The 15791-nt window shown below is 40.6% G+C and overlaps 2 protein-coding genes across 5 annotated transcripts in view; one reads left to right on the forward strand and one right to left on the reverse strand.

Moving 5' to 3' along the window:
• Positions 1–1204: 1204 nt before the first annotated feature.
• On the reverse strand, positions 1205–7710 carry LOC104563535 (arylacetamide deacetylase-like 4). Its single transcript, XM_010210012.2, has 4 exons — positions 7317–7710; positions 3576–3792; positions 2368–2431; positions 1205–1976 (listed from the first exon to the last, which is right to left on the reverse strand). The coding sequence occupies exons 1-4, from the start codon at positions 7482–7484 to the stop codon at positions 1205–1207; spliced, it is 1221 nt and encodes a 406-aa protein (XP_010208314.2). The 5' UTR covers positions 7485–7710.
• A 5275-nt stretch (positions 7711–12985) lies between these two features.
• Positions 12986–15791, forward strand: part of DHRS3 (dehydrogenase/reductase 3) — a 30434-nt gene continuing 27628 nt past the window's right edge. For 2 of the 4 annotated variants that reach the window (XR_009820213.1, XR_009820212.1), the window contains exon 1: positions 13832–14324. Coding sequence is in view for 2 of the 4 variants with exons in the window: in XM_062013079.1 (XP_061869063.1) it covers positions 14130–14324 (195 nt within the window). In the remaining 2 variants the exon portion in view is untranslated. Of the gene's footprint in view, positions 14325–15791 lie in introns of all 4 variants that reach the window. The other 2 variants (XM_062013079.1, XM_010210010.2) reach the window with 2 other exon arrangements.

A 15791-nucleotide genomic window follows, 5' to 3' on the forward strand; every position in this document is an offset into this window, starting at 1 on the left:
AGAGGACGGGAAGTTCCATGGAGGGAACGAGATCTTGTGACTTTTCAGAAAACATGGGAGTCACTACTAAAAAAGGAAAACATTGTTTCAGCACTTGCTGTTCTCTACTTACCCATCTGCACTTCTGTGGTTGTAACCCTCAATACAGATTAAAGTGCATGTGTTCAAGAGAGCTAATAATACTGATGGTGCATGATAAAGATAAATGTATTAATATTTGTAGTAAATTAAAGACCTATGGATAAAGACTGTAGAAAAATCTCAGGAGCAGATCAGTGTAGAGTTTGAACACTGGCCCAATAAACAAGGCATAAGTCCAGCAAATAATGGGAAGAAACCAAGTATTGGATTGCTAAACTGACTGGGAAGAGAATACATGCTGTAATGAGATGTGTGTAAAATAGTATGAGATCATATGTGATCATGTGATAACTTGTAAAGTGGAACTATGTGGACATTCTTAGTTCATTTCCAACCATCTCTATCATCAAAAGAACAAACCTGGCTTGGAAAGTTCAAAGCAGCAAGATACATGAATAAAAATTATCCCAAGCAAAGCTAAGCCTAATGACTTACAGGTTGACTGAGGTTCATGAAGACACACCCAAACTAAATTCAGTCCACCTTGCAGAAGTACAGATAACAGTGCAACCCTGGCAGAACAGCCGTGGATTAACTGCTCAAATATCAGATTTATGAGTACACCCAATTCCCTTCTTCAGGTTTTACAACCAAGTCCAAAGCTATTATTTGCCTATACACATGGTCTGATGATTACAACTCATCTCAGAAGTACTGAAAGTATCTTCAGTTTCCAGAGGCACTGGGAGAGCATTTTATCTGTGCTCTCATGCTGATTTTGTGTGTGTGATGTGGATAAGCACACGCACATTGCTGGTTACTCATGTCCTGCATGCTTTAAAAATGGGGGTTTTTGCTGTGGTGAAGTTTTTTTCTTTGATGTATGGAGAGAACAAAGATTCTTACAACATAAGGAAAGCAAATCAAGCATACCAATTAGTGGATTTTTAAGAAAAACCCAGAAAACAAAGATGAAAAATACATCACGTTCCCAAGTAATTGCAACTGAAAATCAGAACTCAGCAGACCATGCTAATCTTAACTTGCCTAGATTAATTTCTTGCCTAGATTCTAACACACAAATAGCTTATAAATACCAGTTTGCTGTATTCAAGAAAACCTTTTAATAGCATTTTATAAAGTTTAAGATGTGATTTGCTATTTTATTTGATGATGGAAAAGAGAAAATGCCATAAGCAAAAAATCCCAGTGAACAATGGAAGCCTCCTTCCACGTTGTACCAGGTCACTTTTATGTTATTGTCCTCTAAACGTTTCTTGTACAACAATCCATCATCTCTGAGCACATCGTGCTCACAGGTAATTATACAAGCATCAGGTAGGTGACAAACAACAGCATCTTCTGCCAACAGTGGGGAAAATCTTGTCTCCCACAGTTCTTTTATTTCTTCATGGACTTGAGGTAAAAATGAAGTGGGTAGCGGTGGTTTATAGCCAAGTTTCAGTGCCTCTGGGATAAGATCTGGATTTATCCATTTTCTGTATTTCAAATTCATACTCTCAGGAACATGAGAACCTGCCAAAAGAGCTTCTGCCATAGAGCAATCCTTATTCAAGTACTTCAGAATAAAACGGGCTAAGCGTTTCTGGGACAAGATGGCAGTGAAAGCATTTTTCTGGTAAGATGGCAGCTGAAGGTTCAGTGCTTGGAGAAATGGACAGATTAGTACCTGGGCACATATCTTTGGGATATCTTTTCTGTTGAGCAGTTCTTGGCAAACATAAGCAGTAAAAGTGCCCCCTACACTAAACCCACAAACAATGATCCGATTGGGATCCACCCCATAGTCGTCTGCAGTCTTCAAAAAGTGTCCAGTAGCAGTGAGACAGTCCAGAGACTGGGCTGGGTACTTAAACTCAGGAGATAAACGATACCTGAAACGTACAAAAGACAGCTAGTATTACAAATAGAGATATTGAATGTGTCATTTTGTGTCTCATGCATTTGCAAAACCTCACCAAAACCACTTATTTACTTTAAAGATACAGAGAAGTTATAATAAAGTAACAATCTGTTTATTTCTTAACTAACAACTTCCATGTTATGAAAAGCAAAGCAGATATCCAGTCAAGTTAAGGTGCTGTAGTTTGATTCCAATGACATATAAAACTACATAGGGGTACATGACACTAGAGCTCAGTTTCTTTTCTTATATTCAAAGAAATGTAAGTACAGGACTGGCATTGTTCAGGGAGTGGGGGAGTAGGGGGAGAAGCAGCAGAACTGCCTAGTTCTGGGAGTAACAAGTGGGTGGATCTCACTTACCCAACAGACACAACCACTGAATCAGATTCTCTGGCTATGTACTGGCATAACCTTTCATCAGTTCCTGGAGAAGAAATGTTGTTAATGTGATTAATATCATGGAACACTTGAAGAAATATTGTTCCTTATTTTTTAGGCCATATTGCCATGACTGTGGGCCCTTTGTCTATTTAGTCATCTATCCAAATTTTCTTCAGGATAAAAACAATCTAGACTTATCAGGACACACTGTAAAGTTTATATATGTAGGGAGATTTTTTCCTTCAATTCTGAATTTGTTGTATTTAGAAGGTTTCGTTTCCAAGTGTCTCCTCAATGATGTGTTCTTTCAATATCAGAATTCTGATGCCATTTAATAAATGGTATCTAATAACTTGGAAAAAACAAGCAACATAACTAAAGTACAGGTATCTTGGACACATGTTTTAAAATGCCTGCTATAGGCCACTTGAATGGCCATACTTACTGTTTACAGAAGCCTCAATAACATGCAGTTAGAGATCAAAGGGAAGAATGCAGGTGTTGCCTTTTGTCAGGTTTTCAGACAAAAAAAGAATGTACTGCTTTAGCAGCAGCACTTACTGTAAGGAGAATTTGTGTCATAAACTATGCTATATTCTATAAAAAATAAATTAGATACTAAATAAGGGCAAATTAGAGAGTTTAAAAAGTAAACCAAACATTAATGAACATCTTTCATACAAGGAAAGGCTGCGGGAACTGGGGCTGTTTAGTCTGGAGAAGAGATTGAGGGAGATCTTAACATTTATAAATATCTCAATGGTGGGTGTCAGGAGGTTGGGACATCCCTTTTTTCTATAGTAGCTAGTAACAGGACAGGGGGTGATGGGATGAAGCTGGAACACAAAAAGTTCCATTTAAACATAAGAAAAAACTCTTCCACTGTGAGGTGAGGGAGCCCTGGCACAGGCTGCCCAGAGGGGTTGTGGAGGCTCCTTCCTAGGAGGGCTTCAAGACCCACCTGGACATGTTCCTATGTGACCTGATCTAGGTGAACCTGCTTCTGCAGGGGGTTGTACTAGATGATCTCTAAAGGTCCCTTCCAACCCCTACCATTCTATGATTCTGTTCTTTCTGTATATCAATCTCTCTACTTAAGCTTCAGTCACTTCTTAAGTTTAGGAGAGTTATTAAAAATGTATCATTAACAATCCTAAATCATCATCATTTCTTTTTCAGTTCCTTACTGATGCTTCCAAACATCCCACATCCTCCATGAAAGAAGATGACTCCTCTCCGTTTGCTCTCAGATGGTGCTCTTGGGAGGTAAATCCTCACTGGTACTTCATCAAAACGCAGATCCTTGGTGAAGAGCTTTGAATCCCTGAATGCTGGCAGTCCATCAGCAATCAGCCTCATAAATACATGCTCCTCAAGGATACCCAAACTTTCTAATTTCATTGCCTAAATAAACAGGAAAAATGAGAAATTAGAATAGGGAATTCAAGTGTTTCCACTTTATAAAAGCCATAAACCTCCTTTTTCTATACTATATTTAGGATAATTGCATTGGTTATTTGCTACTGCCCTGGTTTTGGCTGGGACAGTTAATTCCCTTCCTAGTAGCTGGTATAGCGCTGTATTTTGGATTTAGTACAAGCATAATGTTGATTCCACACACTCATGTTTTCAGTTGTTGCTAAGGAGTGTTAGTGTAAAGGATTTTTCAGCTTCTCATGCCCTGCCAACAAGAGGGCAGGAGGAGCACAAGAAGTTGGGAGGGGACACAGCCATAACAGCTGACCCAAATTGGGAGAGGGCTATTCCATACCCCTGTATATTCCATGCCCAGTATATAAACTGGAGAAAGGTGGGTAAGATGAGTAGATTTCTGCTTGGGGAGTGTTTGGGAATCTGTTAGCAGGGGGTAAGCAATTGCATTGTGCATCTCTTGGCTTTCTGGGGTTTATTTCACTCTCTTTTTATCTTCCTTATAATAATTTCCATTATTAAACTGCCTTTATCTCAACCTGTGAGTTTTACTTGATTTTGTTTCTCTGGCTGTGTAATGTTTAGTTGCTGTCTGAGGTTAAACCACAACAGCTACTTCATAGGATTACCACAACTAACTCTAGTGGCTTCGTGATTTCAGTTCTGAAATGGTACCATTTGAGGTACCATTGTTTCTGGAAGAATGTTGGAACAGTTGTCCGTGAAGCTTATAAATACCTTCTAGTTTCTCTGGTCTGGATTTACCACAAGTAACATTAGGTATGGAAGTTAGGAGTCATGAGGCCTGTGGCTCCTTTTTCTCTTCACTGATTAGAAGAGGCATTTCTTGAGGATGGTTCTGATTTCAGATGTGTTAAGTCACGCTCTGGAGAAGCCTGTGTGACTCCATTGATTGTAAAGGCAGGCTGTGTACTTCAGGTGCTTCAGTTCAAGTATTTAAGGTTAGGTAAGATGTAAACATTCCTAGCCTAGCAGCATTTATTATACTGGGAGAAAAAGAATCATGTTAGCTTGTGTGCAGGATTTGTTACCGTAAAGGTCTTGGGTCACCTCCATGCCACAGGGTCACTGAGAAGAAGCTTTAACAAAATCATTAGGGCCTATAATTAAGAATGAAGGGCTGCTGGCCTAAAAGAATAACTAATGAAAATGGTCTTTAATCTCACTCCTCCATCAGTCAAACTGTTGGTTTCATCAAGATCTCACAGGTATTGATGAAATGGCTCTGCAATCAGTTTCTTACATGTAATCAGGGAAAAGAAACATTTTGAAGTGTTAAAACTTTTCTTATCCAAGGCAAATCAATAATTAATAGTCTGAAGATCACACTGGAATCTGCCTTTATTTGGAGGCCTTGTGTACACTGCTGTATCCCGTGCTTTATAAACTAATGGCCAGCTAGGCTTTTGTAAAGGGTTCTTTCCAGCCTGGTGGATCTGGCCTTTAATTTAGAACTGCTCTGTCTATCTCAGAGATAATTCAAACCTTAAATAGTAATTTTGCTGTTAAAGAATGCCAGAGTAAGACAAAGAGGCAGAACTTTCTTAGGTGCATGGTCCCAGCTGTTGTATGCATATGAAGCCAAATCTCCTGTAGTTCAAGTGTGTTGCAAGACTCAGTTACTCAACAAGGCCTTGCTCAAACAGCATAGATTCATTCTGTCTAATAATCCAGACCAGGCTGCAGTAAACAAGTTGAGTGAGGAGTAATAAAACAAACCACCATGAGCCATGGAAGAGAAAGAAAATAACTTAGAAACAAAGATGGGAATGCAGAGATGATCTGTGGAGTTTTTTCACAACATATTGTAACACAGCTGCCAGCAGTGCTTGGGATGTTTTAAGTCTCAGTTCCTAGAGACAAATGGATAGACATGGTTCTTGCCTCACTTCTGAAGGCACAATTTTAGATATCGTGGCAAAGGGAAAACTGAATATAAGAACTAAGGCAAGGGTGAAAGAAACCTTCAATGTAACCTTCCCCAAACAGCAATTTTTTAAAGCTCTCATGACTATGGTCAGAGTTATGATTTTGGAATGATTGAAATTGGCAAAATTGCCATACCATTTAATCTTATCTGTACTTTCTAACATCCCTGAGCTTTTACAGAGCTTTCAGATGACAGATAGTAATAGATACGATCAACTCTGTATCAGAGCACTCTGTCTAAATACCCTCTTTCCTTACCTTAGGAACTCCCAACATCACAGAGGCATCTTCAAATTCAGGGAGAATATTGTCATGAAGGAGAATGGGGAATCTGGTATGTATTCTCTTCAAAAACTTCATCAATAATTGCACTTATTAAACTCAGAATCATTCATATTATCAGTGAAGACAGAATGTGTGCTATTGCCTAACAGCCACTTAGAAGCTGTAAAAGGAGAGTGAACAGAATCACCTGAAAGAATCTTTTCGTCCATCCAAGAACAGAAATATGGAGAACTTAGTAACATACTGTCATACTACTGTATTGTGGTCATATTATTAAGTTTATATATAGTTTAAATGAAAAGCAGTGTGAGATGCATGAGGACAGCAGACCCTTCTTTCATGCCAGGCAGCGCAGAAAGGGACATGGGGCACAGGCCACTGGAGAACTGGGACCAATTAGTGGATTTGGTGAATGCTGCTATGGAAGTTCAAGTCTTTATTAATAGATTATAGTGCTCCCAACAGTCTTTCAGGGTGTGAGCCTTAGTTACTACATTTATTCATGTGTAACTAGAGGATTAGGGAACACCTTTACTTGACATGAGCTGTGTACAAACTTTAATGAAACCACTCTGTGATTTTCCTGCAGATATTCTTTTGATGTGTTATGTGCCAGATGTGATAGGGCTTGGGCTGCTCTTATGTACTCCTTTTGCCTTCTTTGAAAGTTTTTTGGGCCAAAGCTGGTTCTTTCTCTGATGGCAAAGCACACAGCGCAGCAAACCTGCCTTACAAGTACTTAATGATAAGTGATAACAGGTCTAGCTGAAACTAGAGAAACTAGCCAGAAAGACTAGAGGACCTCTGGAAGTGCCTTTCATCCTACACGATTCTATGATATTTAACTAAGGTACAGTAATTCAGTCACTGTGGAAATAAGAACAGAATAACAGGTAAGAAAATTACTGTAGATGGTTAAAAATTTAGGAGTATGTCAAAGTTCACAGAGATCCAGAAGGTTTGGATGTTATTATTCCTGTAAATGATATTCACAGCCCTCTGTCATCCAGATGACCCATCATTTCATGATAGAAGGCAATGAAATGACAGTTGCAGCTTAGAAATGCATATGACAGTCTTTAAAAGAACTCTCCTCATACTGGCTGCTTTTCTATACAGTAATAGAATACCAAATCAAGTTTGAAAATCTGTGTTACTGTGTTGGTTTCCTTTACAGATATATTTAGATGCATATCTTCACAGTCCTACTCAGACTTTTCCTTTCCTGAAAGTCACAAGAGCACAAAGCATGATAAACTCACCAGAATTTCCACCAGAGTAAATGTGTAGTGATATAAGCGGAGCTTTAGTGGCTGGTCAACATCAGAAGTCTCTATCTTGAAGGAATCATGATAAGTTGCAATTAAAACCAGTAGTACAAAAGCAACTAGAATTCCTGTAATTAAAGCCAGAGTATAAAAGGTTTCCATTTTTCTTTGGTGTGAATAATTGATTAGAGAATGATTTGATATGATTCTGTCAGTATTTATACCCTTCACAGAGAATTAATTTGCATACCAAAATTACTCCACCCTCCTCCTACAGATAAAGCTGTCACTTGTTACCAGCACACAAACATCCTGCTATTACAACTTTGTTTAGTGTCATCAGTGTTCATATGCAGAAGACTCACATCCAGGAAATGCCATTATTATGTATGTTCCAAAATTGCAAATGAACTTAATCTTTTACATCTGGTTTAATTGTGTTCTGCTTCATGATCTGAAAAGCCATGTGTGATTTTTTTCCTTTGCAAGTGTACTAGTCAGTGTAATGAAAGATACTACCTCTACTTAAGAACCCATAGAAGACTGGCAATGCTCAACTCTGGTCTCCAGTTCAGGAACTGTAATGCTTCTGCTCTTGGAATATGCCTGAAGTATGATTCTAAGGCTTTTTGCTTAGTGCTGATATCTTTTTCCTGCTATATCACTGAGACAGACAGATGGGCAGAACAGTTAGAACAGACATTCTGAAGTAGATCTACAGGAATTTTGCTTTTAGAGATTCATGTTAGCTAGGAGTTATTTGCAAGCTCCCTGAGTGTGCAGCAAGGATCTCTGGGCTCACCAATAGCCCACTAAGATCAGAGGGAAACTCCTTCTTGTCTTGGAGAACTTTGGCCCTAACCTATTGTGATCCATTCTAAAGGATTTTGATGTCTTTACAACTTCGTATTTTGCTGTTTTTTTCCCAAGACGATTTTATGTTTTCCTTTGTTATTGATAATTTAGGCTGTGATTAGACCATAGAGGAAACCAAATCCTTGTACCCACAGAGGTGATGACAGTGAAGGAATGAGTGACCAGGTGCAACTCCCTATTTCTGCCCACCGTGTGACTGGACAAAACTTGCCTGGGTAAACTTAAAAGCAAACAAACATCAGCTCAGCTTGACATAATCAGCACAACCTGTGCTTATCCCCAGAAAACTCTGAAATATTTATCCCTGCTAATCTTTCAGATATTCCATTAAAAACCCTTGCAAAATCTGGGAATTATGGCCATAGAAGAGAAATATTGCCTTTTATGAACCATAAGATTCTGCATTTGGCTAACAAACCTGTAGTGGTGTTACCTCAAAGTGGGATCTTGGCTAGAAAAAAAAGGCAAGTCCTGTTGAAAGTAGCATGGGAAATATATCTACTTAGGAATATCCCATTTATGCAAAAGATGCATCAGAGAAAAGAGCAAGAAACTTTAATGGGAATCAGTAGTCAACAAATAATTATCTGTGTGGAATGAGAGTAAGCAACATGAGTCATTAGAGGTCAAGTACTGGATTATAAGAGACTGTATTCTTAAGATAGTGGGTCTAATCATTAATTTCAGTGAATGTCAGCAAGTCCAACTGATAGAATTATGTGACTGAAAAATAAAACTGCTCTTCCCTTAAAAACATTAGTGATACCACTTTGTAGGAGTAATGGCAGTGATCCAGCAAGAATGAGCAAACTGACTTTCTGCTAACAGTGGGTAAAGTTCTAGCAATATCCAGATAAATTATTAAAAATCCAACCCTTATCCTTGCTGAGACCATCATTAAAAACTCCATGGGTTTGCATAAGAACCCAGCATCCCTCTATGCCTTCTCTTAGCTCAGCTCAATCTCTCAATATATCTTATTTTCCCATTATCAATTTGTGATGTGAACTTACACTCCTATGTCAATTCATATATCTAAACTTGATCCATCCTGGCCTTCCAACCAAAAAAGTTTGCTATGGCAACATCATTCTCTTCCTAACTTTCCTCCTCTTTTCGATTCCTTTCTAGAATTGGCAAGCTGGAAGAAACTTCTGATCGTTAGAGGACATGAATTGATTCACCTCTGTGTGAAGCACTAGCTCTGGAAAGAAATTATAGCTGCATGTAATGGATTCTTTTAAAAAGGCATTGTTAGAGGGATTCAGGGATTATCTAGAGATTTTTTCCTAAGCTAGTTTACAAGATTCCAGTGTAAACTTATTACAGGCATTTGCCTACTGTTCTGGTTTTGTCAAAATCCATATCACATTGCTTTCACAGGATTTCAGTTCAGGCTCTTGAAGCAATAAGCTGCTGATTTCTGAAAGCCTTATTATGGATTTAATTCTTCTCCCTTCCTAGTTCCTTGTACGTCTTAGAAGTTTTGTCAGGACTGAAGAATTAGAAGGAATGGTAAATACTGACTGTGTAAAAGTGAGGTAAATATACTAAAGAGAACATGAGATGAATCAGTTGAACAAAAGGTAGTCACTCCATTCTTCTTTACATGTACTTTTCTACTATTCTCTCTTCCAACATGAAGAAGCAGGGTAAGAGATTGAGAGGTCTGGCTTCTAGTTAAAGATAGGTGAGAGAAAAAGAAGAGTGGTTAGTACAAATGACAAAATCTGTATCATGTACTAAAATGACTGAGCTACTGAAAGAAATAGCACATTCTTGATGTTGCATCCCTTTGAATCCCAGGTAGCACCTACATGCACTTTGGAAACTTCTGCTTATAAAGGCAGCTGTTTTTACACATATTGAATCTAGAAATTGTTAATTTCCCAGTAAGATGTTGGTTTTATCTTCATGATACTGATATATTGTGAGACCCTGGGAACAAATGTAGCTTTTTGCACAAGGCTGGACACAGACTCCTCTGTCAAGGCTGGAAGTTAAACAGAAACCTGGTTCCTTTGAGCTTAGGCCATGGCAAAACTCCACTTTCGAGGCAACAGTATCAGACTCTTAACACTTAATCACACATAGGAGGACAGTGTGGAATCATAGAACCACTGGGACACATTTCAAATGGAAAATGTGAACTCAAGGGAAGAATGAAATCAAGAAGCACAAAAATTTAGCTCTTGATTTATCCAGATCTGACAGCAGCACTTTGTGTAACAAAAACCAGATCAGCTTGGCAAAAGGTTTTCCTTTTCTATAGGAGGTTTAGGTTTAAGCTGTGATCATGATAGATTATCTATGGTCAAGAACCCTGCACTGATGTTAAAAATGGTATTACTGGGCACCCTAATAACATAGACTTTCCATTGTGTAACAGTGCTGTGCTGTCTTCCCAGTTTTTTCACATCTGCTTACCAATGTACTATATATTTAGGTGGGGTGGTTTTTTAAGTTGAAAACACAGAGTTGTTAGCCCAAATGGCTTTCAGACATGCCTTCAGCATGCTTTTAATTTCCAGCTCCCTTTCTGTTCAAGGAAGTTCTTGCAGTTTATGAAAAACAAATGCAAAATTAATTCTGCAACTGAGTGACAGCATCAGCAACTGATGCCATTTTACAAAATTAACAGGCCTGCTTGTTGAATGCTCCAGTGCACTGGTTAAAGACTTCTGAGTAGGAACATGAAAAGGAGTCACTTTGGGACAGCTTTTAACTTAAGAATAGGAAGAACTGCTGTGATGTGACAAATGTTACCATCCACAGAGATATGTCTGTTTGCACCTATAGACATTTACTGAAAGGAGTTTGGCTAATCAAACCTACATGAAGATATAGCTGAAGGGGGTTCACTAACAGAGATGAACTTTTGGAACAAAGGCACATGATAGTTTTGTGAAGGTGACAACTTTGCACATAGATCAAGAAACCAAAGTCATAGTGAATGAAAAAGCTCACTTCCATACACTTTGGAATATTACTCAAGCTGGCAACAGATACATTAAATCAATATTCAAGATTATTTTATTCCTACAGGTTTCAAAGGAGCTGCAAATGTTTTAAATTAATCATTAATTTTGGGTTTAACCTGAACAGGTTAACTGTGTAATATCACTGGCTTTTCTGTTTCAAATGTCTCTGGTGATTTATGCATAAAGAGACTGAACCTGGGAATCTAAAACAAAAATCAACTTTAATGAACTTTATATCCTTTCATTTTCAACACTGCTCCTTATTTCTACACCAGAAAGTTGTTATATTTGTTCCCAGTCCAGACACTGAGTCATTCTTGTTTAAACCAGATACTAGGCTCTCTGTGTAATTTCTCTCTCCCCTTCAGAGTTTTTGGACTGAGTGGAAAATTGTAATGCCAGGTGCCTCCCCAAGCTCCATTTCTAAAGGTATTACTGTAAAAACACACAGAGGTGCTAAATGCTGCCAAGTGGCAATGGAAATTCTCTGAGCTTTGGTTATTTCAGATGCAGCTAAATCTGGGAATAGCACCTGATTCTCACAATATGTACAGACTTAGAGATTCCAGTTAGAATGCTTCATCTTCTACTCTCCAAAATCCTCTCTCCTGACACTTTGTGATGATGCAGTGCTACTCAAATGGCTTGTTTCATATGAGACAACCTGGCATGTAAAGGTAAGAATTCTGCAAGTTTCTCTCTAAATTTTATTTTCTTCTAACTTCTGGCAGCTGAAATTCAGTGATTTAGAGATTGCTCATATTTTGTGTTCCAAAAACTCCATGATACAAGCTTTACATGTGAGTGGCACCAGAAACTCAGTTCCTCTTCTTTTTGCCAATAAATAACCCCTGAACACTCTGATACAGTGACCGCTCTGACGAGGGATTCTGCTTCCTAATTCACCGCTAATGGTCGTGTAATGTAACTTGGCTACCTGGGTATAGATGCTTAAACTCACACTTCCATTGCAGGGAGTGCTTTAGGAACTCTAGGTGCAACAAAGTTGGAGAATGTCTTTGGAGCTGGTCGGGTTTTAGTAATTCCAGTTTTCACCACTAGATGTCTGCACAGGATAGTGGCTATAGAGCCAGACCTCCTGAGTTAACAGTCGGGACTGGGCTGGTTTTGTATATCTCATTAAGAATATGCCACACGTAAAAACGAAGGCCTTTTCAGCTCAGCTGTGAAGCCAGCAGTGTGAGGTTTGACGTTCTTCAGCATCTTTTGATATCCTCAAAGCTTTGCATATTGGATGACTTCTGCTTGCTGCCACAACTACTAACTATGCATGAACAGCTCAGTTCAAATGTGCAGTGACATCCTGCTCAGAAATGCTTTATCAGTACAACTGAAAACACAGCTTACCTGCTTAATGCTTAACAGTGCAAACAGCCAAGTTAGGGACACAGTTGCAATAACACTTTGCCCTTTCTCCTGTTACAACACAGTTTAAACTGCTGTGGAGACCTTGTGTTGCAACTCTGCCCTTGTAACTGGACAAAAAAGTCTTGGAAAAACCCACCCTTTGTTGTGAGAGAATGAGTCCCCCTCCTTCATTCTGAGCCTGCCTTTTTGTATTGTCCCCCTACCAGAGCAGTAGTTGGCAGCAATGCAGGCACTTCCAGCTTGAAAAATCCACGAGTTGTCATGTTATCTGTAAAAACAGCCGTCCAACGGTAACACTTTTGGTGACTGTCAGCCCAGGTTGGACTCAGCCCAGTAAAGCGAGGGCTGAAAGAAGTTTTCCCGTCCACAGCAGCTTATCTTGGGCAAGCAGTTCTCTGCCAGAGCTCCCTAAGGCAGAGATGGCTCCCTTGAACTCCGCCTTAACCCACACTCTTCCTGGAACTGCTTTATCCTGGGCTCGGGTCGGACCGCAGCACCATCCTTGCGGCGCGGGTCGTCGGGAGGAGGCAGGGGTTGCGCGGCTGGGTTACAGCGGCTGCAGCTGCAGCCACTCGCCCCGGGCGCGATGCAGCAAGCCCCGGCGTGCAGGCTGTCTGCATGTGCGAGCTTATGTGCGGTGGCTCCCAGACCGCTCTGGGGGAGGGGAGAGCACAGCCAGCCACTCACAGAAACAGTAGTGAAATCTCCCCAACACTTTAACTGTCAATCAGGCTTAATGGGGTATAAAAACTCCCCAGCGCTGCGGCTGTGATAGGCAGAGAGAGCAATAGGGAGAAATGAGTAAGAGCCAGCGCTGAAATAGTGTGCGGCATAATTCCTGCTCTGTGATCACAGACACTCCAAGTGAAAAAAAGAGGAGAGGGGGCAGAGAGAGGCGGTTATCAGCTCAACCTTTGCAACCGGCTCAGGACAAAACGTCTATAGATATTTATAGGTATTAAAACAAAACCAGCAACCTTGCCCTGAATAGAGCCTTTCTTAAAAAGAAGGTCCTGGCAATTCTGTCTTATTTAAGCAATTTCCTGAGTCTAAGAATAGAAATGAGCTGCCTGGAAGGCACTGCAGGCTGAAATTTGGAGACATAGGCTGCTTTATTTTATTTTTCCAAGTATAAAAACCTTCCCTTGGATACTGGATTTTTCTGTCTTTGAAGCAAAGGGATCTATGGTTACTTTTAATTTTACTCTTTTTTTTTTCTCTCTCTCTCTCTCTTAATTTTTAAACAACCAACCTGTCTTCCAGTTAAAAAGCAAGGAAACCGTTTTACCTGCATGTGACAATCCCAGAGGACATCGATCAAGAAACAGGGGAGTGACTTGCTCTTCTGCACTCCTTTGCTCCTACCCCTGTGGTTTTTTTAGGGGGAGAGGATTTCTTTTTCTGGTCCAAGAATCTTTTACCCCCGAGTTTTGGAAGGGGGTTGAAGACTTGTCACCCATCGAGGGGTGCATGAAGGGTATTGGTTTTCTTTCTCTCTTAACTTGGTTTTGCAAAGGGTTGGAAGATAATTTTGCCTTCGTGACTTGCCTGGAACAAGAGGATGATTTGGAAGTGGCTGGGAGCTTTGCTGCTTTTCCCTGTGCAGATGGTTTATTTGGTGGTGAAAGCTGCTGTGTGCCTGGTGCTGCCGCCCAAGCTCCGAGACCTGAGCGGGGAGAACGTGCTCATCACCGGAGGGGGCCGAGGCATCGGTCGCCATCTGGCCAGGGAGTTTGCCAAACGAGGAGCCCGAAAGGTGAGTGGAGGCACGATGGGGAGGGGGACAGGAAGCTCCCACCTGCTGCTGCCCCATCTCCCACTGCGAGATTTAAAAGCCTTTTCCCTCTCCTCTGGGTGGGATTGATGGGATCACTTGGAAAAGGTGAGAGGGGAGACCACGCACTAATTTTGCAAAACTCAGGCACGCTGAGCCATTCTGTTGACGTCTGTTTCAGAAGTTGCCACTCCCCCTTACCCTTCCTCCTGTCTCGTCTCATCTAAAAATGTGAAGGTGACAAAGGGGCCCCCTCGTGAATTCTCTGCTGACAAAGGGGACCTTTACGTTTGAGCCGAGGTTTTCCTGTGGCAGGGAGAGGAGAGCTATGTGATTCCCATGCATGCAGCTAGTGCTCACTTGCATTTCTGTTTACTAGCAGCTTCCTGGCAGTCCTGGTTGCTGGGACTGTGCACAAGCAGAGAGGGGGGCAGCTGACTGCCGGCTCCAGCCTCTCAAGGCTGAGCACATCTGTAGCTCTCCTTAGGCAAAGCCAGACTGCTGCTGCCATGCGTGTCACCCACAGAGGGGCTTGGCTCAGAAAGGGGCAAATGGTGTGTGCAGGAGGGCTCCAGCCTTCAGTCCTAATATTCAATTCCCTTGGGAAAGTGGGGAGAAGAGCTCAGTTTCACCCCAATGGTTTTCCATTTGCAAAATGAATTTCTTGTGCTTTCTGAAGTCCTTTGTAAATACTGGGCTGCTTTTGGCCAGCCCAGAGCTGTCCAGAGGTAAGACAAATGAGAATCCAGCAAAGGAAGAAAAGTGCAGCATGAGTAGGAGGTGTGAGATTGTTTGCATGTTTCCTTTACAAAAGAGGGAAGGGGAGCGAGGCTGAGACTGATGTGTCTGCACAGCAGCCACTGTAGCTGCTGTGTCCATTCTGTAGCTCAGGAGCTGGTGGTTTACCTTAGAACACTGTGTCTTCATAAGCAGGGGCATCTCTGTATGTGGGAATCAATGAGGAATACAAACCCACAGGTAGCCTGAAACAAAGCTTGAGATTCGAAGTTTCATCTCCCTCTTTATGGGGAATAAAAGGGAGGAATTGAGAAATTAGACAGCTGCATAAATACTTTATGAGAAGGATGAATGAGAGTAAATAGAGAATAAAGAAGAAAAATACAGAATGAGAGGATATTTAAAGATCTGCATTCAGTTTAGGATGGTGTTTTGTCACTTCCTTACACATGCATTACAGTTTTCCATGTGTGGCATAGAGCTATTCTGGCATAGGACTTGAGGTGTAAAGTATGTCGGCATTGAACTTTGATGTTTGTATATGCTTGTGTTTAAACATCATGTTGAGATTTACAAATTCTTGGAGACAGAGCAAACAAGTTGACTGACCTTTGGACCCGAGCAATTTGCTGAAAGTGTATTTATATTATCGGTTAGAATACCCTGCTTCATTATTTATTTACTTAGTCCAGCCGGTTGCTATGCTAAGCT

This window comes from Colius striatus, chromosome 21 (genome assembly GCF_028858725.1).
Source record: "Colius striatus isolate bColStr4 chromosome 21, bColStr4.1.hap1, whole genome shotgun sequence".
NCBI lineage: Eukaryota > Metazoa > Chordata > Aves > Coliiformes > Coliidae > Colius > Colius striatus.